The 26,167-nt window shown below is 46.0% G+C and overlaps 2 protein-coding genes across 2 annotated transcripts; both read right to left on the reverse strand.

The window, feature by feature from the left end:
- Window positions 1–587: 587 nt before the first annotated feature.
- On the reverse strand, window positions 588–7,343 carry LOC119875986 (zinc finger protein 154-like). The gene is made up of 3 exons (XM_038527580.1): window positions 7,075–7,343; window positions 4,101–4,227; window positions 588–2,756 (listed from the first exon to the last, which is right to left on the reverse strand). The coding sequence occupies exons 1-3, from the start codon at window positions 7,105–7,107 to the stop codon at window positions 1,369–1,371; spliced, it is 1,548 nt and encodes a 515-aa protein (XP_038383508.1). The 5' UTR covers window positions 7,108–7,343; the 3' UTR covers window positions 588–1,368.
- Window positions 7,344–17,914: 10,571 nt separating this feature from the next.
- ZSCAN4 (zinc finger and SCAN domain containing 4) lies at window positions 17,915–23,741 on the reverse strand. The gene is made up of 4 exons (XM_038525521.1): window positions 23,716–23,741; window positions 19,717–20,098; window positions 18,950–19,115; window positions 17,915–18,860 (listed from the first exon to the last, which is right to left on the reverse strand). The coding sequence occupies exons 1-4, from the start codon at window positions 23,739–23,741 to the stop codon at window positions 18,124–18,126; spliced, it is 1,311 nt and encodes a 436-aa protein (XP_038381449.1). The 3' UTR covers window positions 17,915–18,123.
- Window positions 23,742–26,167: the final 2,426 nt, after the last annotated feature.

Below are 26,167 nucleotides of genomic sequence, written 5' to 3' on the forward strand. Positions count from 1 at the left end.
ATAGATTTCCTTCACCAGCGCTGAGCACCATGCCATCCATACCCCCCGTGAACAAGAGAACAGGATCACGTTGCTCAGAAGCACTGAAGGTTGTCAAATAACCAACAACTGCCTCCTCTTTGAGTTGAAATGCCAACCCCACAAAACATCCTGGCATCCAACTAGAAGTTAGGACCACAGAGCCCTGTAGTCTTTCCTTAAAGGCTCTGAGCAGCCAAAGGCTTTGAACAGCTATCTTCTGCCATCATACAGTCCCTTCTGAGGTACACAACTCTGTTCACCCCTTCATGCTAGCAAATAGTTGCTTTCAACACACACACACAGTGAACAGACTCCCCAAGATTAATGGTGGCTTAGGGCGGCCCGGGTGGCTCAGCAGTTTAGCACCGCCTTCAGCCCAGGGTGTGATCCTGGAGACCCGGGATTGAGTCCCACGTCAGGCTCCCTGCATGGAGCCTGCTGCTCTCTCTGCCTGTGTCTCTGCCTCTCTCTCTCTCTCTCTTTCTCTCTCTGTCTCTCATGAATAAATAAATAAAATCTTAAAGAAAAAAAAAGTAAAGACACAAAAAAAACCAAACAAACAAAGATTAATGGTGGCTTAAACAATACGATCTTTACTGTCACAGAGCACGAGCGATGGGAGGCAGACTGTTCCTGGGTTGGTGACTTGGAGACTGGGGGATTGCATCATCATAGAGTTTCACAAGGACCACAATGTCCCCGAATAATGTAGTCCACCTTTTCAAATCACCAGTAATCCTCTAGGACAAAACTGGGTGAGATCCATGCCTTCTCTTCAGGGAGGAAAAATAGGAAAGGAGTCAGCGCTCAGGCAACTCATTAGTCATCCAGCAATTGCCCTGACACTGGGGGATGGCCCTGGGCAGGTTGGAAAAGTACGATGCAGCTGCCGCACACCTGGGATTTATACAGATGTTTGAATGCGTGAGCTTCAACACAGGCAAATGGCACCCTCACAAGGGATCTCTTCCAGTGTTGTTACATTCCACTTATAAATACCTGCACATTTAAGGTAGTTCTCCCATCTGCAATTTGTGATATCCTCTGAGGTGAGTCCTTCGGGTGAAGGCTCTCCCAGAGTCACTGCATTCAGAAGGCCTTTCACTACCACGAGTTCTCTGGAGTGCAATGAGGCTAGCCTCTGGTTGGCCACTTCCCACAATTGCCACCACATTCACAGGCTTTCATTTAAGGAGATAACGTGGTGTTGTAAGAGCTTGGACTTCTAGGTAAATATTAGCCTACGTTCAAATACTCACAAAGCCTTTTTCAATGTGAAAATTTGAATGGTCACTGAAATGGAAGACACGTCAAACGTTTCCCAAAGTCACTGTACTCCTAAAGCCTTTATCCAGTGTGCACTTTTCCGTGCTTAATGAGGCTGGAACTATGGCTAAAGGATTTGCCACATTCGTGGCACCTGTAAGGTCTTTCTCCAGTGTGAATTCTCCTGTGTTTAATGAGGCTGGAGTTTTGAGTGAAGGATTTTCCACATTCACTGCACTCATAAGGTCTCGATCCAGTGTGTACTCTCTGGTGTTTGAGAAGACTGGAACTGTAAGTAAAGAATTTCCCACACTCGCTGCACTCATAAGGCCTTTCTCCCGTGTGAACTCTCCGATGTTGAAGCAGCGCAGAGCTTTGGCTAAAAGATTTCTCACATTCGCTGCACTTATAAGGCCTTTCTCCACTGTGAACTCTACGGTGTTCAATGAGGCTGGAGTTTTGAGTGAAGGATTTTCCACATTCGCTGCACTCATAGGGCCTTGATCCCGAGTGAACCCTCTGGTGTTTAATGAGACTGGAGTGGTAGGTAAAGAATTTCCCACATTCACTGCACTCATAAGGCCTTTCTCCAGTGTGAACACTGCGGTGTTGAAGGAGTGCAGAGCTTTCACTGAAGGATTTCCCACATTCACTACACTCATAGGGCCGTTCCCCAGTGTGAATTCTCCGATGTTTAATGAGGTTGGACTTGTTGCTAAATAATTTCCCACATTCAGCACACTCGTGAGGCCTTGCTCCAGTGTGAACTCTCCGGTGTTGAATGAGGCTAGAGCTCTGCCTGAAGGACTTCCCACATTCCCCACACTCGTAAGGCTTTTCCCCAGTGTGCACTCTCCAGTGGTCACTGAGGCTGTAGCTTTTGCTAAAAGATTTACCACATTCACTGCACATAAAGCATCTTTCTCTAGAGAGGTCTCTCTGGGGATGAACAAGTGCATGTGTGCAAGTGAAGTCCTGCGTGCCTTTTCCCCAGTTGTGTTGTGCTTTCCTTCCACGAGAGGATGCCCCGTACTCGGTTCTCCTGCATGACTTCTCCCTGGCGTGTGTGGCCTGATGCTGGAGCAGTCTTGAGGTGGCCAAGCTGTCCCTCACAACCTCCCCACAGGAAAAAGGTTTCCCTGATACACAGAATTCATTGTCCTTCACAAAAGAGGCTCTGCCCATGCTGCTTCTGAAGCATTTCTCTCCAGTGTGCTGCTTCTGGTGCTGAAGGTTTGCACCAAAATACCACTGTTTCTCACAGGCCCCAATCTGGTAGTGATTCTGTCCACAAAGTGTTGCCTGGTGCTCAGTGGAGAGCAAAATGTCTCTCAGGTCCTGGCCACACACCTCACGAGGATGGGCCTCTTGGGGAGACACAACTGCCTTCAAAATCCTGACCTGTGACACTCCTTGCACAGACACTCTCTGCTCAGGGACCTCCTCATCTTCTGCTCCAAGCCTACAACCTGAAAGCAAGAAATGCTGGTGAAGTGCATGCTGCCTTTGGTGGGAGGGGGCAGCTCCTATACGAGCTACAAATGTGTGTCTAACAAACCCAGGAACCAGTGAATGGGATTGTTTGCAGGACTGGGGAGATGGTTCAGGTTGAGGATGGGGCTGCTTAGCAGTGGCAGGCACAAAATGAGCACAAAGAGCACAGAATGGGAGAGGCCTCATGAGGTGAAGGATGCAAGCATGTGGTGTGACACAGAGGAGAGAGATGGTCTGCAATTCATTCCTCTGCAAATAACTTTCCAAAGAAACGTATCTCCTACTGACACACCTATTCCATGCAGAAGGGTGTGTCAAGACCCAAGGAAATAGAACTGGAACCTGGCAGGCGGTGTTCAAGGACTGCTTAAGAACACAGGCATACCTCTTGACATACAGCAGCCAATGTGCAAAGTACTGTTGGTGGAGTGGCAGGAAAAACAAGTGAGATATGGATCCCAGAAATGTGAGGTTCACCTCAGGCCAGAAGCAAGAGTGACAAGTAACAGACTTGACAAGTCGGCAAAGTGCCAAGAAAGGGAAAGAAAAGATAGAAATGAAATGTGGACTCTGGCATCAAAATACTAGTCAAACAGAATGGGCTTCTGGTATGACCTGAACACACAGCATCTCCCCCAGGTACCACTGCAGGCCCGGCTTCCTCTGAGCCATCATGTTGTATGTGGGTCAATGTACCCACTGTGAACCACCACAGGCTCTCCAATCCAACCCCACGCCCATAATCAGCAAGTACATGGCAACTTTATGATACAAGTGCTAAGGAAAAGACAGGACAGATGAGCAGCCATCAGTATCCCAGAACAACGCAGCACACGACAGCCCATGGCAAAGAGAACTAAATAGTCCCCAGAGAAGTCTGGACAGGGTTTCTCTCACGAGAACAGCCCATGCTCCATAGAAGTAGTAACTTTGTCAAGAGACAGCAAGTCCTGACATAGGCAGGCACGAGGAAGCCTCAGCTAGAGAAAAGCAGCAGACCTGGAGCATGCAGATATCCTGCATCTAGACAAAGTCACCCAGTCAGGGAGAGGGCAAGAAAGCTGATATCCATTAGGTTCACTGCAAGACTCCTGACCCCGATTCCTTCCCTGAAAGGCAGCAGGAAAGCTAGTGTTGGGGCGGCTGCTCAAGGAAGGAAGGCAGTTCACTGACCTCAGCCTTAGCAACTACAGCACCTACCCATAGAACGGGGGAAGGAAGCAATGCTCATGGCCCCTGTGCAAAGACAGACTGCTCCTGGGGACAAAGGGAAGGGCAGAGACTAGCTCAGGGCACAGGGGTGGGGTTGAGGGTCTTACCCAAGGAGGTTATAAGTGCCAAGTTCTCCAGCATCACATCCTGGTACAGACATCTCTGAGCCTCATCAAGGAGACCCCATTCCTCCCAGGAGAAGTACACGGCCACGTCTTCAAAGGTCACCCTGCCCTGGCATGATGGGGACAGATGAAACCACAAAAAGCCCCTCTCCCAAGAACCCATTTCCCTTTTCCCACCCACATCTACCCTATGCCCATCCCCCCCCGATCTCCCCATCTGACAGGAGAAACCAGGCCCCAGTGCCTGGGTGCCATGGCACCACTGTCTCCTCATGGGCCCACTGATCACAGGGCCCGCCGACACAACAAGAGGCAGGTGGACACTAAGTTGCAGACCTGGCACAGAAGGATCCTCCCGGCCACCCAGGCTATTCCGCTGAATACCAGGGCCCTGGCATCACCAGGCATACTCCCTCTCCAAGTACACAACACTCTTGAGACTGGAGCCCAAGGCCACATGCCTATGGTCATCACTGCCTCACTGTCCCACACCACAGGAATCTCCCTGGCCTCCCCCCATGTTACTTGTATTTTAATCACCTCCTCTTCAACCCACTGGTGAGTGCAGGAGTCTCATCTTAGGGTTATGGGGATGGCCAAACACACGACACCTGACCCTGTACAGAGGAGACGGATAGCACTTTATTAATCATGTATATTCACAGCCTGGGAGAGGAGGACACCACACCCCACACAGGCCCACATGGGGGTGGCACTCTCAGAAAGAGTGAACAGCCGGGAGCTGTAGGATCTGAGCTTTGTGGGATCAAGAGGGTGAGGTACCTCCTGGTTCCTGTAAGAGGATGTGATTGGCTTTTCTGAATAACTCCATGGGCTGGTAGGGAACTGAAACCCATACAAAGGATAAGCAGGGGGATGCCTGGGTGGCTCAGTGGTTGAGCGTCTGCCTTTGGCTTAGGTCGTGATCCTGGGGTCCTGGGATCGAGTCCATAGGAACTGGGATCAGGCTGCCCACAGGGAGCCTGCTTCTCCCTCTGCCTATGTCCCTGCCTCTCTGTCAGTGTCTCTCATGAATAAATAAATAAAATCTTTCCAAAAAAGAAAAAGGGTGGGTGGGTGGGTGGGTGGGTGGGATAAGCAGGAAACACACCTTTGATGAAAGGCTGTTTCTTTAGGAGACCTTGCCAGTGGCAGAAGAGCGGGGAGAACTTATACTCACACCATGAGTTCCTCCACCTTTCACCAGACATAAAGTCATAACAGGGAACCTGTTATGTTTTAGGAACCGTATGTAGATCTCAAGATACCTCCTCTCAAAGTCCTCCTCCACCTGTACTGCACTTGTTGTCCCCTCAGCAATCACAATCTCCCTCTGTCCTGACCCTCATCCAAAGCCAAGGTTGCTGGGTGGCCTACCCCAGGCTTAGTGACTCTCACAGGTGATCACATCAGCACATTACACATGACCTTATTCCTCCAGGATGAAATACCCCAGGCCCTACTAAAGTCCTCACAAAACCCTGGTGGAGTTCAGAGTGGAGAAGCACTAGCGCAGTGCTGAGTGTCATCATCTTGTCTTAATTCCTCCTCAGCTCCGGATCCCTCTTCTGTCTACTCTTCTGCTGGAAACCTTGGCCACCTGCCCAGGTATCCAGTCTTGGACGCACTCTTCCTTCATGGCCACTCACATCTCTCATCGCTGAAGTCATACAATCAGCTAAGTATCCAGTCCTGGTTCCCTTTCCCCCCTCAACTTCCTGGCACCAGAAGAGCTTTATCACCATAACCAGAAGACTGCTCTTCACAAATGTGTCTCATGGCTCACTCACCCGGGGCCACACAGGAGCCATGATGGTTTTAGATGTCTCTCTTCTGAACCCCTCCCCAGATTTCCAGACCTGTGTGTTTGACTGCTCACTTAATGCATCCACTCAGTGCTCTCCAAAACATCTCCCACCAACATCACTCATCTCAGTTGATGGAGCTTCCATTCCTACAGCTGCTAAGAAAAAAACCCCTAGAGATAACCCCTGAATCCTCCATTTCACCCTGTCTCTGTCCACATAGAAAATACAGTTGTCACTTTTTAAAACACATATCCAGAATACAATGACATCGAACCCAGCACTCTGGTCCAAAAACCCTCACCTAGCCTATGACAGGAGCCTCCACCCTGATCGTCCTGCCTCCTCCCTCAGCCCATAGTCTATACTTCATGCTATGGCGGGATGGAGCCTATCAGGACCTTGGTAATACCACATGGCTGCTCATATCCAAGCCTCCCATTACCACCAGAGGACACACCCAACTTCCCAGGCAGTTATTCCAGTCCTGATTCCTGTCCGCCTTCCTGCTCTTTGCTCCCACCCTTAAGAAAAAAGAACGGTGGTTTCCTAGACAGTTCCAGCTGAGTATTAATTCAAGCATGTGCACACCGTGTTTGATGCTCCTGGGATAACCGTGCACACACCGGTTGTCAGAATGGCACTTCAGAGTCCCGGGACACAACAATGCAGAAGACAAGCGGGTGGGGGTCAGGTCAGGGCCAGTGAAGGCGTGGGCCACCTCCCACTTGTTCGTGTCGGCTCCATAAGCGCTTCTGCAGCCGTGGGAATTGGGGAGAGTCCAGCCTTTGACCGAGTCCACGGCGGGTTCCACGGACTCAAAGCTCCCTGTACCCTTGCCCGGCCCGGAAGACCAGGCCTGCGCTGGCAGGCAAGCTGTGTGCCTCAGCGCTCACTACCGCCCCTTAGGTGTGCCCCTCCCCTGCAGCCCGCTCCAGCCCGCCAGCGCGCGTGCCGGCGCTCACACACTGGGCCCCCGCCCACCCGCGCCTGCCTCTGCGGGACACGGGAGCCTGGGCCGCAGGGACGCGAGCAGACGCCCGGCGCTCCGGCCTCGAGGATTTGCGGCGGGGGGTGGGGGGGTGGGGGGGTGAGGGGGTAGGGCGGGCAGCGCGGGGAGGGCGAGGAGGGCCCAGGGGACGAGCGTTTACCTGCGTCGGGGCCCTGGACGCCGCCGCCGTCATCGGACTCGGGGTGGGGAGCGGACAGCCGGCCCGGGGGTCCCTGTTCTGTCCCCGGCGCGGGGCAGCCCGGGCGGCGTTTCCGAGCCGCGGACTCGCAACCGTGCAGCAGGGTCAGCGGCTCCTCGGGCCCCTTCTGTTGCGTCAGATCAATCTGAACGCAGAACGCCAGAGACTCTCACCAGGTGAGCCCTCAACAAGAGCAGCTGTCATGGCCGCCCTGAGGAGACAGCAGGAAGTCCCGCCCTCGCGATGGGGCCACACGCGGAAGAGCCTCTCTTTAAGTTCTCATTGGAGAGCGACGCTGCCACTCGACTCCGGGCATTTTGGGTAAAGTAGTCTCCGCTTTTACGAAGGCCGGGGTCAGGGACATCTGGCAGGTAAGGCCCGAGTCCTGCAGGTTAGTGCGTCTGAAAAGGCCGATTCTGTTGTTCTTCGCTTCCTCTTTGAGAGAATGTTATCATAGTCTTGCGCAGTGGTCTCTGCCACTGATCACCCAAATGTTTGGATACTTATTTCAGACCCAGCGAAATTCGCGGTCTCTTGGAGGCCGAGAATATTTCTGATGATCCTAAAGGCTACAAACCAAAGAAATACATCATTCCATAGCGTCTTTACGTCACAAGATGTCCTCGCTTAGTGGAAGTTAATATACATTACCTTATTTCAATTAGTATCTCATGGTCCCATTGGTGACTGTGTCACGCCTCAACAATATAGGCAGGTGGGCCGACAGATGGCACCTAAGCTCTGGCCCTGCCATTCACTGCCACAACACCCCCTCTTTCCAGGCAGTGCTCCTGGGGTTCATCAGGTCGCCTTTCCCAGACACCTCCATTACGTGGGCTCACCTTTACTGTTATGCCAGTATGGGGGTCCTGGGTCATGAGTGCGCAGACCCTTTCCGTGGGCACATTACTCTTGCTGCCACACCTCTCGCAACTGCATTCCCACAGCCACAGCTCCTCCTTGCCCTACATCATACTTATCTCCTCCACCTCTCTAATTATTACTCAGCATACATTGCCCAGAATACGCTTGGCAGATTCAGACAGGATCAAGTACTATCCCAGACTATGATTTCCCCATTGGCAGAGGCAGCCATGAGTCCTATCAAGAAGGCCTCCCTCCCTGTTCCTTGCTTCAATGTCGTTAACCAAGAATCAAATCAGATTCAGATCCCGATGGCTCTCCTGCGGTTGTCCTGCACTTGATATCCCCTCACCAACCTTCGGAGTCCTTGGTTGGAGCAGGGCAGAGAGGAGGGGGATTCTGGGGGTGGGGCGATCCCTATCCTGTCCTGGAGTCAATCACCTTGATCCTTACCTGGCACTATGGAGAAAACCAGGAGGAGAATGGGGGCGGTCCTGCCCTAACATCATTCCTAGGCAGGGAATTGCCCCTCTGCTGGGCTTACATTGGAGCAACTCACCTGTCCTTGGACCAGTGTTTTCTGGTTAATATAGGTCCCATTACTCCAGGGGCCTGTTGAGAAGGATGTCCTTAGTGTCATGTGCGGGAAAAGAAGAGGTCTTGGGTACCATAAGGGGCACTGGAAATTGCAGGGATTTCAAGGCAGAGGGCTGGGGACTTTGTGTTTTCTTAGAAGGGCCACAAGCATAGTGCAGGGGAGTCATGTCTGCAATTCATCACATATATGTAGAGATAAAGGGGATGCAAATGTTTTCTGCTACCCGTCCCAAGTTCTCAGACTTTTTTTTTTTTTTTTTTAAGATTCTATTCACTTATTCATGAGAGACACAGAGAGAGGCAGAGAGGCAGAGACACAGGCAGAGGGAGAAGCAGGCTCCATGCAGGGAGCCCGACGTGGGACTCGATCCCGGATCTCCAGGATCAGGCCCTGGGCTGAAAGCAGCGCTAAGCTGCTGAGCTACCCGGGCTGCCCCTCTCCTCAGACTTTTATAACAAAAGACATTAACAAAAGAAAACCATAAGTTTATTAGTATGTATATCTCATATGTACATGAGAGAGAGTCTGGGTTGAATAACTCAAAGACATGGATTTGTTTTCAGTCTTACAGAACATCTTTAAGGAACAGTACAATATTAGAGAAGTAGCAAGACAAGGGAAAAGTACCTGAGTCTCTAGGGGTGGCATATTGTGGGAAGGCAAGCACAGATAGATAAAGGATAGTTAGTAAGGTGTGTTTTGTAAATTCCTATGGTGCTGTCGCCAGGCTGATAAGGGTCTAAAGTTGTCTTTGGTGATTAAATTTAGTCCTAGTAAATTTCTTTCCAGCTTTTAGGCAAATAGGAGGAGAGCATAGTGTTTTTCTGGTTTTTGCTGCTGCTTATTGCCTTTAGTTCAAAATAATTCTGTGATGAGTGATAATGTGGAGTTACATGAAGAGGACCTGTAGTTCCACTGATGGAGTCAGATCTTCACACAGGAACTAAATAAATGATGAAGAGAATGTCAAAGAGCCCTAGGGATCCTGAAAAAACAAAAGCAAAGCAGAGGGAAGACCCTAGAATTTGGGGCAACTTTACACTGGGCAACCTAGGAAGGGCTCTAAGAGAAGAGGATATGGGAGTAGTCTGGAATGAAGTGAAGGAGGGAACCCATATGGACAACAGATGAATAAAATATTTAAGTCTTGATGGTGATTGGCATTACAATAAGAGAACACAGGGCCTCTCGGCCATTTACATCCAAAGAGACACCTCATTTCTGCAATTATTGTAGCCCAACAGTTTAGTGGACTCACTTTCCAAAATCAAGTAATTGCCTTAAACAGGAAAATGGATTGTTATGGATTTGTTGGTGTATTTCAAATCCAACCATTTATGACTAAGTCAAGTTGTTGCTCCAGACAGTTGTTGTGACACGCTGTGCACAAACGCCCAGTTAGCCTGAAATCAGACTGCGCCTGTGCATGGTAGCTAGAATAGCATGCATAGTGATATGTACAGTTCTTAGAAATCCATGCCTATTCCCAGAACCCCACTTGAATAGTCCACACCCAAATAATAACCACCCTTAAGAATCAGAGCCCTGTATGTACCTGGCATGGCTCAGATCTTCCCCAGTGGGCGCATACTCAGTGTCCCTTGGAGTGTGTACTTTCACCTTGCAATAAAGCTTTTTCTGTCATACTTTACTGTGACTCATCCTTGAATGCTTTCTTAGTGGGGGAAGTCAAGAGCCTGGCACTAGCTGGTGGTTGAGGTCTCAGGGCCCAAGAACTCCCCTAGTTTCCAGTAAGGAGGGAGATTGTCAGTATTCCCATTCTATACTCAAGAAAATATATAGCAAGGGCAGTGAGGAGATTTACTTCAGGTCACAGCCCTGGAGAAGGGCCCAAGTAGAATGCACTTTGAGGTCTCTGGTCTCTGCAGCTCTGCTCTTCTCTGTGGCTCCCTCCATGCAAATGACACAGGGTCAGTGGGATTCTGAGAAATTACACTTTATACTTCCACACTGTATCTCATTGGATTCCTGAAGTGGGAACCTCCCCATATCATATCACCTCTGGCCTGGATTTAGTACATTAGTTTGGAAGTGACCCTCCACGGTCCCCAGACTCAACATCAAGGAGAGAGAAAGATGAAGTGTCCAGGAAAAACCTTCCTCTGTATTGGGGCACAAAATACATATGGGTGGGGGTGGAGGTCTAGCGGAAAAGGGCCTGGGAAACCCTCCACTCATCCCACCTGTGCTTCGCTATCAGTGCTACTACTATTGGCATAGGAGCTTGTAGCCAGAGGGGATCATGAGAGGTGGCAACCAGAACAGGTGGCACAGCCTCAGCAGGATCCAACCCAGGTCCTACAAAAGAATAGAGATTGGTTTCTTTCTCCTTACTCCTCTTCCCTGCTCACTCTCAAAGAGCAGCCTTGTTGAAACACAATACAACGAGATGGGATGACTCAAAAAATGTTGTCCCAAGCATCCAGAAGGACAGATATGCTATGGGCTGAGATTTTGAGGCTGTGTGTGGAGGAGATTTGGAGGAGCCATCAGGGCTTTTTAAAAAATATATTCCATTTTAGATATCTATTAGACCATGAGGTAGAATTTCAATACATAAGAAATAGGGAGAAGATCTTGAAATAAATTTCAGAACTCTATTTAGATTAGATATACTCTGTTTTAGCTTTTCTCTTTTTTTCTTTTGTCTTTCAATTTCTTTTTCTTTTATTCTTCCCTACTCCTCTTCCCTCTTTTCCCCATTTTTTATCCCAAAAGCCTACCGCACCCAGTTTTACCAGGTGATCTCCCATCCAGATACTAACCAAGGTGGTACTAAAGCAGGATGGGCCATGGTTAGACGAAATGGGACACTTTCAGGGCAATATGACCATAGACTAGGTCTATTTTCAATAATAGCAGAAACAAACTTCAGGGCTGAATGGAAAGTGCAATGAAGAAAACTTGTCCTCCCATTTGTAAACTCTATTAACCACAGGTTATTAGGGAGCCCCCAAACAAACCATGTTTAGGAGTAGATGTCAGGTAATTTCTAGAAATTGATATCTGATAAAAGTCAGTTACTAGTTAGTTGGGAATTGATTTTTTTAAATAAGGCTATTAAAATATATGGAAATTTCACTGACAGCATTAAGGGGATATTTTCAGCTCCCATCTTAGAACTTAAAGTAAAAACATTTTTAGGGGCGCCTGGGTGGCACAGTTGGTTGAGTGTCTTGACTCTTGGTTTCAGCTCAGGATCATGAGATCAAATCCCTTGTCAGGCTCTGAACTCAGGGCGGAGTCGGTTTGCGATTCTCCCACTCCCTCTGCCCCTCTCACTCATGCTCGCTCTCTCTCGCTCTCTCTCAAAAGAAAATAAATAAATCTTTAAAAAATATTTTAGCTTTCATCTTAGAGGTAGTAAATAAGGGTTCAAACATGAAGACAGACGATTTTCCTATATAAATGTATTAGAATAGATTTTTACAGTCTTGAACTGGACAGCTCATCATTAAGTGTTAATAGGAAGCCTTAAGTTTTACTGGCATACTCAAATCCATAAAAGTAAAAATTCAGTTAAAGGTGTACTATAGGGCAGCCCGGGTGGCTCAGTGGTTTAGCACTGCCTTCATCCCAGGGCCTTATCCTGGAGACCTGGGATCGAGTCCCACGTCAGGCTCCCTGCATGGAGCCTGCTTCTCCCTCTGCCTGTGTCTCTGACTCTCTCTCTCTCTCTCTCTCGCTCTGTGTCTCTCATGAATAAATAAATAAAATCTTTAAAAAAAAAGAAAGTAGACTGTAACAAAATATAACAAAAACAAACTAAAAATAAAAATGTAAAAAAATTTATATGTGACAGTATGTAATGGACTGTGCTAATTTCAATGCTGTAACTAATCACATTGGTTAAAGAGCAAATAAAACAGGCAATGTAGAGATGGCTCAGCGGTTGAGCGTCTGCCTTCAGCTCAGGGTGTGATCCTGAGATCGAGTCCTGCGTGGGGCTCCCCGCAGGGAACCTGCTTCTCCCTCTGCCTATGTCTCTGCCTCTCTCTCTCTGTTTCTCTCATGAATAAATAAACAAAATCTTTAAAACAAAAACAGGCAATATATATGAATGGTAATCCTTGAAGAATAATGATAAACACATGAAAAATTTCTAAGAAATGATCAAAATATTAACTAGATTGAAAATCATGTATATTTGAAATTCAAATATAACATGTTCATTTGCTGAAATTCTATTATGGCTTAATTTCCTCTAAAAGAAATTGTGGGGACGCCTGGGTAGCTCAGTGGTTGAGCGTCTGCCTTTGGCTCAGGGCGTGATCCCAGGATCTGGGATCAAGTCCCACATCAGGCTCCCTGCATGGGGCCTGCTTCTCCCTCTGCCTGTGTCTCTACTTCTCTCTCTGTGTGTCTCTCATGAATAAATAAATAAAATCTTATTTAAAAAAAATAATAAATAAATAAAAGAAATTGTGCATAAACATTCTTGTCTTAAAAACAAAACAAAACAAAAAAACAATGGGCTGCCTGGGTGGCTTAGTGGCTTAGTTGGTTAAGTGTCTGCATTCAGCTTAGGTCATGGTCCCAAAGGCCCCTCATTGGGCTCCTTGCTCAGTGGAGAACCTGCTTCTCCCTCTCCCTCTGCCCCACCCCCTGCTTGTACACACGCGCGTGGGGGCTCTCTCTCTCTCTCTCTCTCTCTCTCACGAGTAAATAAAATCTTTAAAAAAAGAAACAATAATTCACCATTTGTACTGTACAATTTGCAGTACTAAAAGTGGCCAGAAAAGTTAAAGATCTTTGAAAACCATTCAGAGAGTGGAATACATAAATAGACATATGATACAATTACCTAATCTTGTGTTATTGTTCTTTTTAAAACTCAGTAACATTTTAAAGTACTGTTTTTCCAGGATATTAAATTTAGAAACAGGGATCCCTGGGTGGCGCAACGGTTTGGCGCCTGCCTTTGGCCCAGGGCGCGATCCTGGAGACCCGGGATCGAATCCCACGTCGGGCTCCCGGTGCATGGAGCCTGCTTCTCCCTCTGCCTGTGTCTCTGCCTCTCTCTCTCTCTCTGTGTGTGACTATCATAAATAAATTTTAAAAAATTAAAAAAAATAAAATAAATTTAGAAACAGTTGAAACAAAGCACTGGTGGGTTTCTTGCACTTGTATTGACTAGTAAGCTTTTTGAAACAAATGGAGCCAATGAATGAATTTAACAAACAGGTCAGGTAAAGGCAAGTCAATGGATATTTTACTGAATGTTTGTAAATGAGGGAGAAAATGTGTCTTGTAGATTCTCACGAATTTAAACGTTCATTCCCTTGGGTTAGGAGGTTGGAGGGAGGAGTGGCTAAGTGTGTCAGACGGAACTGTTAAGAAAAGAAACAAGAGGCCCCAAAGGGAGTCACATGCCCTAAGCCCATGTCATCAAACTAGGACTTAATACCTAACTTAATCATGATTTCAACTTCTCACACTTGTGGAACCTTAAAGCAGACAATCTGGAATTACCTCATCAGCACCAGTGAGGCCCAACAGACTTGTGCTCCCCAAAGGAAAATGATCTTGCCTGAAACAATCTACTCTTTGCTAGTAACTTCCTTGTCCCACCCCTTCTGCCTATAAAAGTTTTCCATTTTGTATAGCTCCTTGGGGCTCCTTTCTATTTAAGGATGGGACGCTGGATGGGACGCTGTCAGATTCATGAATTGCTGAGTAAAGCCAATTAGATCTTTAAAACTTACTCAGTTGAATTTTGTTATTTAACAGAGCAAAACCTTAAATGTACACACAGATGAATTTGTTTAACATTTTATAAATCCATTTGTAATTGAAATCAGACATTTAAGAAATTGTGAGTGGAATGAAATACATAATAGACTAGAACTGTGAAGCAAAAGAAAGGGAAAGGGAAAAGTGTAGGCCTAAGTTGAACATGAAATCATAGAATGAATTGAAGTAATGACAGTCAGTAAATGTAATGTGGAAATTAATGGTTTATTTGATTCAGAGAGCACATAATGATGTTATCAGATTTGGGTCCTTGTACCCAGAGATGGTAGAAATGAGACTGTGTCCACAATTTATTTTTTTTTTTTTTTTTTTTTTTTTTTTTTTTATTTTAAAGATTTTTATTTATTTATTCATGATAGTCACAGAGAGAGAGAGAGAGAGAGGCAGAGACACAGGCAGAGGGAGAAGCAGGCTCCATGCACCGGGAGCCCGATGTGGGATTCGATCCCGGGTCTCCAGGATCGCGCCCTGGGCCAAAGGCAGGCGCCAAACCGCTGCGCCACCCAGAGATCCCTGTGTCCACAATTTAAAAGCAGAGTCAAGGCTTTATTGGGGCACCAGCTGCAGTTGAAGGGAGACACAGTCACGAAAATGTGTCACATTGGCTCCTGGAAAAATAGGCAGGGAAAGTTTTAAAGGACCCGAGGTGAGAAAGGAGTGACGGCTAAGCATGTGGGGTGGGGAAATACAGGGAATTGGGAGCGAGTGCAAGCACAGTTGACAGAACGTGCTTCCTTTTATTTTTTTTTTTTTTTAAGATTTTATTTATTTATTCATGAGATACACAGAGAGAGAGGCAGAGACATAGAGGGAGAAGCGGGCTCCTCGCAGGGAGCCAAATGTGGGACTTGATCCTCGGACCCAGGATGGCACCCTGAGCCAAAGGCTGACGCTCAACCGCTGAGTCACCCAGGCATCCCAGAACATGCTTCTTTATACACGTATGTTTCTTTTGTGTGTCAAGTCTCCACCTCTGGCAATGACGTTTAGCATTGTAATGAGGGGGAAAGTTCGTGAAAGGTCAAATTTGGCAGCCATCACATCTCATACTAGTTTGAACAGGTCTGGGATTGCTCTTTGGCTGTTGCTTTGCTCTGCAGGAGCAACGATAACAGCTGGCAGGAGATGTCCTCCAGAACTCCCGCTAGGCCAGGGTCTCAGAGGTTCACAGAAGGCCCCTCACTGGCGTTGCTTCTGGCCCACAGGCCCTCTGCGGCACTCTGCAGACACACCCTCCCTTCCCCTTTGCTGAGGGCCTCCACTCATCTTTTCATGGGGACCTAATGCTGATGGGCTCTCTTGAGGATCATTTCATTTTAACAGCCTGCAAACCATACAGTGTGCAGAGACTATTCCACTTTTCAAAGGAGGGATCTAGCTCTCGGAGAGGGCAAGGGACTTCCACAGGGCAGCACAGCTGCTACATCCCTGAGCTGGGGACGGTCAGCCTACACCATGCTGGACCCTCTCACCCTGTTCGCCTCTGTTCTCCTTTGGAAATTGCCCAGGACTCGGGCCAAGACACTCAGACACCTCACCTGCCAGACTGTCCATGGAGCCTGACCCACCAAGTAACCCTACCCTGACATCTCCACCTGAGACTCTCCGGGTCATAAGTGTCACTGTAGACCATCCTGTCCCCTCACCACCATTGGCAATAATTCCTCCCCGCGGAGGGAGGAAGCCTAAATATGGCTTCTAGGTGGCCGCTCCACCTTGTGCCCCCATACTGAGCTGTCACCCAGTTATCACTGTCACTATTATGGGTGCTGTGTGGCCCTGAAGAACTGAGAGCAGCCACTGAGGCCTTCACATATCCCTGCCCGCAGCTCTTGCAGGAGACCTTAGCGCTTACAGTTCTCCCTCACCATTGTTGGTAAATTGCAAATTGTCCAAACAGTGACTGCCAACCTGCTAGAAAGTTCCCATCCCTCCTGTAAAGCCTGTAAACCTCCCACCTTCCTCTCCCAACTAGACTGAGGCTTCTTAGCCCTGGGGGCAAGCATTAACCTGTAATGAATTCTGGGCCCCAGCTGGTTTTTCCCCCACCACCTGTAAGTCTTCAAACCTGTGTGAGCCTCCGGGCTGTACCAAGGTGTGCACCCAACTTTCTGTTCTGACTCCCACCAGCGCGTCATCAAATATGCAGAGATGGGATAGGTTGTTTTCTCTAAGCTAGACTATCTCTACACCCATCCCCCTCATCACACTTGGTCTGTGGGGACTACACAATTCTGTGTTGTTTGGGTGTCCCCATGACATGCCTGTCTCATGAGTCTCTGAGTATTTGTGCATTTATGTTGCCAGGCTTGGTGAGGTCTGGAAGGGTCCCCAGCACAGGAGCTTCTGTCCCATGGAGTTGGGGGTGTGCCTCCCTCCTGGCACGTGGGTGTTCACCAAGTTCTCCAAACTCTGTGGTATGATTGATCATTAACTCAATCTCTAGCTCCTCTCCACTGTGGATAGGGATGAACGTCCTAAACGTCTACTCATGGATTAGTCTTTCTGGAGACCAGCCCCCATCCTGAAGCTACCCGGGAGTTGCCTCACTGAAACAAAAGACACTCCTATCACCCAGGAAATTCCAAGTGATTTTGGGGTTCTGTATCAGGAACCAAGGTCAAAGACCAAATATTAGAACAAAAGATGCTTCTAGTGCTCTCATCACTTAAGAAGTTACAAGGGTTTTAGGGGCTCTGTGCCTGGAACTAGGGACAGAGACCCACATATATATTTTCTGTTATTTCACAACCTGCCTCACAGAGGTCTTTCCAAACAAAAGGTTTCCCTTGTACCAAGAGGTATGTGCAAGAATATTCACAATAGGAAACACCTGGAGACAGCCCAGGAAAGAGGATGGATCAGTGGGCTTCTCCACACAGTGGAGCATTGTCTGCAGCCCCATAGTCCTCTGCACTATGAATGTAGTGAGAGAAATGTCACAATATACCTCACAGAATACCCCCTTCCATGATTGAAGCCATTTTCACATGGTACCTTCTAGTTTCTCAATGTGATTGAGTCCCAGTTTCCTAGTGGAAACCAGCTCACAAATGTATTCCAAGTAACCAACATAAATGCTCTTGCCTCAGCTGTGCACAGCATCTTTTCATTTCCTCCAAAGTGCCCTTTCAAACTAGTTCTGCAAATGAGCTCCTCATCCTCCCCCCACCACCACCACCACCCCATACCTGCCATCTCTGGAAAAAATGAACAGAAAGCATTTGACCTTTTTTGGTATTTGTCAATAAAATAGCATTCTCAAACTTTCAATCACCAATCATATCAGATGGAGTTTAGCCATTAATATATCAAGTGAATTAAAGAAATATAACATTTGAATATAGAAGTTCCCTTTTATAGACTAAGGCCTATTTCTGGGTTTGTGCCCCTGCTCTGCACCTTTTTAAGTGCATGTGACCCAGTAAAGATAAAGTGTGTGGACAGAGGCAGGGGAGCAGGAGGGAAAGCATCACTTGACCACTGGAAGCTGGTGTTTGTGTCCTGGAGTTGAACTTTCATGGATTTTAAGGAATAAACACCAACATTACACATTCATCCATTTATTCAGCAGGTTATTTATTGGTTATTTGAATTTTTTGTCAGCCACTTTTCTGGGCACCTGAGATACACTCCAGTGAACGAACAGAAATTCCTCCTTAAACTTACATTTTAGTGAAGAAAATAAATGGAAAATATAATCAGGAAATTATATGTTCTAAATAGGGAGGTGCTATGGAAATATACGTATTTGCATACATATTCACATAGCATTACACTGAGGCTACAGCTGAGGAAGCTTCTGATGTGGAAGGAGTACCTTTGACGGCAATTTTCTGGTGAGTCCTCAGGTGGCGGTGGTAGGTGGATGACTGGCGGTAGCTTCTCTGGCAAAGCGCACATACATAGGGCTTCTCACCCGTGTGGATTCTCTCATGGGCCAGAAGGTTGGTTTTGTGGCTGAAGGATTTTTCACATGTGCTGCACCTGAAAGGCTTCTCTTCTGTGTGAATCTTCTGATGCACGTGTAGGTCTGACGCTTGGAAGAAGCCTTTGTTACACTCAGCACAAATGAATGTCCTCTCATTGTTGTGTCTTCTCTGATGGGCTTTTAGCTGAGAGAAATACCTAAAGATCCTGGGACATTTTTCACATCTGTAGGAGTTTTGGGCGTCACGGAATCTTTCTTGGTGTCCCCCACATGTGGAATTCCCCTCGGTTTTTTGGTGGGTAGAAACAGGGTCAGGGGTGACTGCGGTTGACCGAGAGTGAAACCCTGGTGCCCCCTCCATCAGGACATCTTGATATGGGCGTCCTTGCAGGCACCCTTCCTGGGAATTGGACGTACCTAGACCCGGTCTTCCAGGGCTGAGCAGATCCTTCAAAGAAACACTGTCCTCTTCAGGGTGAGGACAGTCCTCCTCATGGACAATGAACAGGGAAGGTACTGCATTGCCTTGACTAGTAGTACCGTCATTGTGATAAATGTTGTAGCCATTTGCTTTATCTCCTGTGGGGGATAAAACAACTCAGTGAAGTTGTACCCAAGAAGGAGTCCACACACAACATCCCTCTGGTACCTTGGCTTACCCCACTCACCTTGTCCTGTTTCCAGGGAAGTATCTTGGGAAGTCCAGGAGGGTGTCCCCATGTTCTCTTCTGTTGGGGTTCCTGCTGACAATTGTTTCATGAAATGAACGATGACTTCTCTTAAGGGCATATTCTCAGAAAAGAGGGCGTCCTGGCCCTTCATGTGGACGTGGACCTGTTATTAAAAGAAAAAAAGATAACTGTAATATATTCTTTTTTTAAAAAAGATTTTACTTATTTATTCATGAGAGAGAAAGAGAGGCAGAGACAGGCAGTGCTATAAGCAGGCTCCATGCAGGGAGCCCGATGTGGGACTTGATACTGGTATTCCAGAATCATGCCCTGGGCCGAAGGCAGGCGCTACAGAGCTGAGCCACCCAGGGATGCCCTATGTATTCTTTATTGATGTGTCTTCCCTAATAAAAAAGATGAATGCTAAGGCTTTGAGGGAAGATCCAGCACTTGTCAAGGTGTTTCTCCTCATCCTTGAGGTTTTGCCCAACTGACAACTTCTTGCTGAGTTTCTGTACCACCTCTCCAATGAAACTCAATGAAATAAATTAATATATTGGTTCCTATTCTTTCCCACTGAAAGAATGACTATAACCCCTTATTTTTACTCACTTATTCCTAAGTTTTCCCTCCTCGGTGAGGAGGAGTGATCTGACAACTGCATCTATAATAACTTATTTTCCTACTTCCAGTATCTCCTACTGACTGCTTATTCCTGACTCTTTTTGGCCCCTCCCTCTAGGGGAAAAGAATCTTCTACTCACTAAGCCAGGTGGCTTCACAGAACTATCACTCAGATCTTCCATGAATTTCTCCAGGTTCCTGCCACTTGATTCCCATTTATTCTTCAAAGTAGACCGATCACTGCAATGTCTATTGATCATAAACTGTTCCAAGACCACTTGAAAAATAATTTCATCCTTGCTGTGTTTTTCTGGCTGCAGCCAGAAGTAAAATGATTTATAGAGTCTTTGCAGTTCCTGCTTTGCATGTGAGTTGTTGCCATTTTGAAATAAACTGTTCTGAGTGTCCTTGAACTCAGAAATCTCCTCTGCCTCTTGGAGAGCAGGTCTTTGGCTGGGCTTAAAGTCTTTATTTTTTGACCCAGGATCATCCATGGATGGTTCACACAGAAATAAATCCAATCTTAGTAATATTTATCAGAGATGCAAATTCCTGGATGCAGTTTGTGAAGTCCTGTTTCTGGAGATCTGTTTCAAAACAAAATCAGGGAATCCATTTGATATTTCTGTTCTCATTTTACTATTTAGATAACAGATGTTGCATAGAGTTGATAGTGGTGGATGCTTAAAAACTATAAACTACAAAGAAGAGATATTTAATTGTATCACTGGAATAATTTAAAAAAGCAAAAAGAAAATATAAATTTCAGACCCATATTACTTCATAGGTGAATTTTATGAGACATTTAAGAAAGACATAATGTTAGTCTTAGATGAGCATATAAAAAGACACTCCTCTTTTAGTTAATGAGGTTAATTAATTAACTAACCTTACGGATAAACCATACTAGTACATTAAATACTAGCCAATAATTCTTATGAGCATAGATATCTGAAAATCAAACTCAGTCATATATAAGGAAAGTAATACTTCATGAATAGGTGGATTTTATCTTCTATATACAATTTGGGTTAAATCTCAAAAAGCAGTGTAATTTATCACATTACTGAATTTAAAGAATATGCTTTCATCTTAATAGTAGATATATTTAAAAAGCTTAATAAGAAATCAGTGCTCAATTTTGAGAAAGGTATTTAGTAAAACCAGGAGTAGAGAGGAGCTTCCATTGTGTAATAAGGCATTTACAAAATGACTATAGAAAAATTCTTATGGCACCTCGGTGGCTCAGTTCCTTAAGGGTCTGCCTTCAGCTCAGGTCATGATCCCAGGGTCCTGGGATGGAGCCCAACATCAGACTTCCTGCTCAGTGGAGACCCTGCTTCTCCCTCTTCCTCTGCTGCTTCCCCTGCTTGTGCTCTCTCACTGTTAGGTAAACAAATAAAATCTTAAAAAAAAAGAAAAAGAAGTCTTCTTAAAAATTTTGCTCTTGGGATTTGGTTTTTCCCATAATTTGGCTATAATACCGAATCAGTATTTTTGTATCCTTTGGGTAAATACCTAGTAGTACAATTGCTGGATCAGAGGATAGTTCTATTTTTAACTTTATGAGGAGCCTTGGTAGTATCTTCCAGAGTGGCTACATCAGTTTGCATTCCCACCAGCAGTGTGAGAGGGTTCCTTTTTTCCGCATCCTTGCCAATACCTGTTTCCTGTGGTTTTTTCCTTAAAGATTTATTTATTTATTCATTAGAGATACAAAGAGAGAGAGGCAGAGACAAAGGCAGAGGGAGAAGCAGGCTCCACGCAGGGAGCCCAATGCAGGACTTGATCCCAGATCCCGGAAGGCGGATGCTCAACCACTGAGCCACCCAGGCATCCCTAATGCTAAGGTCTTAATCACAGTGCTCCACAGCAGTGTCCCTGTGGGATTGAGTATTTGTCTGCAAGTGTGACCATGCGGTCTATTTGTGCCTGGGGTGGTCTTGAAAAAGAGAACTTGTGGGGAGGCCCAGATGAAGAGATCTGCAGAGGAAAAATAAGGCCAATGTACCTGGATATAGAGAACCAGCCATGACAGCTAAGAATAGAGGGATGAGATGACCGAGGTAAGGCCTCATGAGACCAGGAAGGACTCAGTAGTTTTTCCTGAGGGCAAGGGAATGTAAAATGGCATGTGACAAGATTAGCATTATACTAAAGTCATCTGGATTAGGAAAAGGAAAATATGTATTCCATTTTCTTCTGTGTGGTTCTTCTGGATTAATCTTTATTTCATCTATAGATGGGATCAACATGATTAATCCTATCAGACTACCAGATGAGATATTTGGTAATTGACATTTTTAATCTCTACTCCATGGGGCTCAAATTCAACCCTGAGATCGAGTCACACAGTCTACTGACTGAACCAGCCAGGTGCCCCTAATATGAAATTTTTAATAAAATAAATACAGATCTGTGAATTACTTACCATCTAAGATTAAAAAGGACACAAAAATAGATTACATAGAAAATAGATTTAGTGCCTGGGTGGCTTAGTCAATTAAGTATCTGCCTTCAGCTCAGGTCATGATCCCAGGGTTCTGGGATTGAGCCCCGTGTTGGGCTCCCTGCTCAGTGGGGAGTCCCTCTCCCTGTGCTGCTCCCCTTGCTTATTTTCTCTTGCTCTCTGTCAAAATCTTTAAAAAAATAAAAAAAAAATAAAAAAAAATCTTTAAAAAAATAGATCTAGTTTTTTTAATTGGGGTATAATTGGCATTCCACATTATTAGTTTGAGGAGTACAACATAATTCACTATTTGTTTATACTGTGAAATGATCACAATAAATCTAGTTAATATCACCATACATAATTACATATTTTTTCTTGTGATGAGAACTTTGTTAGCTTTTTGTTTTTAAAGTTTTATTTATTGAAGTATTCTCTATGCCTACACCCAACATGGAGCTCGACCTCATGACCCCAAGATCAAGAGTCACACACTTTTCTGACTAACCCAACCAGGCATCCCTGTGATAAGAACTTCTAAGATTTACTCTTAGCAAGTTCCAAATATGCAATATAAAATTATTAACTATAGTCACCATGCTGTATATTACATCTCCATGACTTATTTATAGCTGAAAGTTTATAACTTTTGACCCACTTCACCAATTTTGCCACCCCTCACCTCCTGCTTTTGGCAACCACCAATCTCATTATTTATGAATTAAGGTTTTTGTTTTAAGATTCCACATTTAGTGATGCCTGAGTGGCTCAGTGTTTGAGTCTGCCTTTCGCTCAGGGCATGATCCCGGGTCCGGGATAGAGTTCCGCATCAGGCTCCCTTCTCTGCCTGTGTCTCTGCCTCTTCTTCTGTCTCTCATGAATAAAAAAGACTTTGGCATTCAAAATCAGACTGCCAGGTTCCAATGTGAAACAAGCTGTTTGGCCCAGGCAAGTTACCCATGAGGTCCCCATCTGTCACAGAATTCTTTTTAAAACAAAATATCTTATTTATTAATGAGAGACAGAGAGAGAGAGGCAGAGAGAGAAGCAGGCTTCATGCAGGGAGCCCAAAGCGGGACTCGATCCCCAGACTGCAGGATCATGCCCTGGGCAGAAGATGGGCGCTAAACTGCTGAGCCACCCGGGCTGCCCTGCAGAGAATTCTTAAAAACACCCTGCTGTTAGGGTTGTTACTGGAACTCAATTAGTTAATATATGTAAAACACAGGGACAGGCCGTAGCATAAGGTAGCCACTTAGTAAGGGTATGCTAAATAGCTGATACTTAAACTTTGAATCTTAGCCCCCAACCACACCCCAATCCACTCAGGACCAACACTTTTAACAAGATGCCATAAAAACATCTCACTAGAAACAAAATTAACAAGACAACAGAGCCATACAAAAATGCCTTCGATGGGAGAACTCTTTCAACCAGGCCAGGCTTTTATAAAGCCCACAACATTGATCTCTACTGAGCTAGAGCATCTATAAAAATAGACCATCCCCAATAGAGTAGAGATGTAGGTGAGATGGGATGAGAAGTGCCACAGCAATCCCCTGGCTAAATACAGACCATCCCATCAGGCAACCCACCTCAAATTATCCATAGGCCCTAACTAATCAATGAGCTACTATAACCAGGTACAGTTTACCAAAAAATGGAAAATTCTGTTACCATACCTGCTCACCTTCCCTCTTTAAAAGCAGCCCCCATGGGCAGCCCTGGTGGCGCAGCGGTTTAGCGCCGTCTGCAGCCCAGGGCGTGGTCATGGAGACCCTGGATCGAGACCCTGGATCGAGTCCCACATCAGGCTCTCTGTATGGTGCCTGCTTCTCCCTCTGCCTGTGTCTCTGCCTCTCTCTTTCTGTCTCTATGAATAAATAAATAAAATCTTAAAAAAATAAAAATAAAAGCAACCCCCACCCATTGCTTCATTGCAAGCAGTCGCTCCTCTGCTGTCCTGCCTGCTGCTCCCTTGCATGTATTCAATAAACTTCTATCACCTTTGTTCTGCCTCAGGTGGATCCGCTCATCTCCCATCCCACCAATTTCCACCGATCTGGTCACCCTACATTTGGGGGGCTCCCATCCAGTCGGAAGAAACACCATACCTAACTGAACAAGCCCCATATTTTTGTAACTAGGCATTTTTCCCCAATGATTATCCCACACACATGCATAAAACACAAGCACAAAACTGGAAATTTTGCTTTCATTCTGGAAACTCACCTATTCAGGAAGACTGAACTTCAAACTGGTCAATTCTGGGCTGAAAGCTAAGTTTCTGTGAAACTCACTCTCTGCACTAGTTCTGCCTTCTTAAGACTCATCCCTTTTATAGGGTGTGGGGTCAATGAAGCATTTACAGTCGTGATTGGATAAGATTATCCTGTTGATGGGATCTCTGATGGAATCTTCATCTTGCTCTAGCTCCAGTTCTCCAATACATTATTAGATAACATCCCTGTGATTGGAACAATTGGCCACAATCAAATACACTAATATTTCTGCAGTGAGATGTAACAATACTTACGCTAAAGGAGAATACAAAAATTACCATTAGTATCACATAAATTCTGGCCAAGTTTGGTCTGAAGTGAGTCTCACACAAATTTGCTAGTACTTCCTAATTTTCTGAGATTTGTGGATTGCACGAGCGGCGGAGAACAAGGCTAATGTTCTCTTTTACTATTCAGTCCCAGTTGGTGAATCAGAGGATGCCTCAGTGTGGAGGCCAAAAATTAAGGCCATTCCACCTCAAGTTTAACATTAGCACAAGTACAGCCATCTTGGCCCCTGTGAATAAGAGCTGAACTTTACAGGAAAAACTGCAGAATGTCCTCGGCAGGGAATCCCACATCAGAAAGACAACAGAGCTCAGAATTGCCCTCGGCAGAGAATCCCATATCAGAAAGACAACAGAGCCCATGCTGTGGTAGAAAGTCCCATATTAGAATGAGAACAGAACTCAATGCCCTTAAGCCCCATATCAGAATGTAAACAGAACTTGAGAAATTCCTCCACCCCTTCTGTAAATCCTCTAGACCAGCCTATAAAAAACCCAGCCGTAACCCACTTCGGGGTCCAAGTCCCTGCTCCGCCGTGTCAGGTATACTCGAACTTAAGCTCAAGCTTGCTAATAAACCCTCGTGCGCTTGCATCGGTGTTGGCTCCTTGGTGGTTTCTCGGATTCTCAATCTTGGGCACAACAGAATGTTGGTAAGGTCTGGAGCTGGTGCCAAGAAAGAATTCTTGAGACATCTTTGGTGCAAAAAAAAAAAAAAAATGATTTTATTAAAACACAGGGACAGGACCTGAGGGCAGAAAGATCAGCTGAACTGGGCTTTGTGAGGAATGGATGATTATATACTTGAAGTCCAGGAGTTAAAGAAAAAGGGAGGTGTCCAAAAGGATTTTCATATGCTAAAGAAGACCCTCAGGATACTAGAGATGGAAATCGTCAAGCTAAGGTGATTTTTCACTCTAGCGGAGCATTAAGACAGTTGGGATTTTCCTGGCGGAATGTCACACATATTCCACTAAGGAGTGGGGGGTGGTTGCTGAGTGTCAGCTTGTGCTTTGTCCTCAGCTTGCCTTCTGCTCCCTCATCAATAAAGTAAGAAGATTGGGACTCCAAGGAGTCCCAAAAAAAGGAAGGAAAGTTGAGATGATTCTGACAAAGAAGGTCCATCTGTGGAGGGAACAGCGGTCCTGTGACAGGAAGGCCGGGATATTCTCAGGCTTCAGAACCCTCAAGTGTGTGGTAGGAGATGGTGGAAGAAGTTCAGGGACCACACAGGAAGACATGTGGTGGGTGAGGCAGGGGGGTGAGGTGGGTGAGAAGGGGGCAGGCTGGGGTCTGGTTTCTAGCTGGGAAAATGTGTTTGCATGTTTGAGCTCTGAATTGCCCAAACTCCATCCAAAATATCATCTTGACTCTAGTGAAATTAGGATGATCTCTCTTCCTTCCTATTTCCTCCTTCCCTCTGTCTCCCCCTTCCAGACCCACACCCACAGCCACCCACACATATACATACATATAATTATCTTTCTCTGTCTCTTCATCTATATCCTATCATTTTTCCTACCATTCTTTTACCCTAGTGTGTCGATTAAGACATTTTTACAATCTTCATAAT

Source organism: Canis lupus, chromosome 1 (genome assembly GCF_011100685.1).
Source record: "Canis lupus familiaris isolate Mischka breed German Shepherd chromosome 1, alternate assembly UU_Cfam_GSD_1.0, whole genome shotgun sequence".
Taxonomy (NCBI): domain Eukaryota; kingdom Metazoa; phylum Chordata; class Mammalia; order Carnivora; family Canidae; genus Canis; species Canis lupus.

Bases quoted from the DNA above. Each gene is read 5' to 3' on its own strand.
- LOC119875986 (XM_038527580.1), bottom strand. From the start codon at position 7,107: ATGACGGCGGCGGCGTCCAGGGCCCCGACGCAG. The intron at 4,228-7,074 runs GTAAACGCTCGT...CCATCATGCCAG, and splicing joins CGTCCAGGGCCCCGACGCAG to GGCAGGGTGACCTTTGAAGA. The intron at 2,757-4,100 runs GTAAGACCCTCA...TCTTGCTTTCAG, and splicing joins GGCACTTATAACCTCCTTGG to GTTGTAGGCTTGGAGCAGAA.
- ZSCAN4 (XM_038525521.1), bottom strand. From the start codon at position 23,741: ATGGGGGCTGCTTTTAAAGAGGGAAG. The intron at 20,099-23,715 runs GTGAGCAGGTAT...AATATTACTAAG, and splicing joins GCTGCTTTTAAAGAGGGAAG to ATTGGATTTATTTCTGTGTG. The intron at 18,861-18,949 runs GTGAGTGGGGTA...TATCCCCCACAG, and splicing joins TTCCCTGGAAACAGGACAAG to GAGATAAAGCAAATGGCTAC.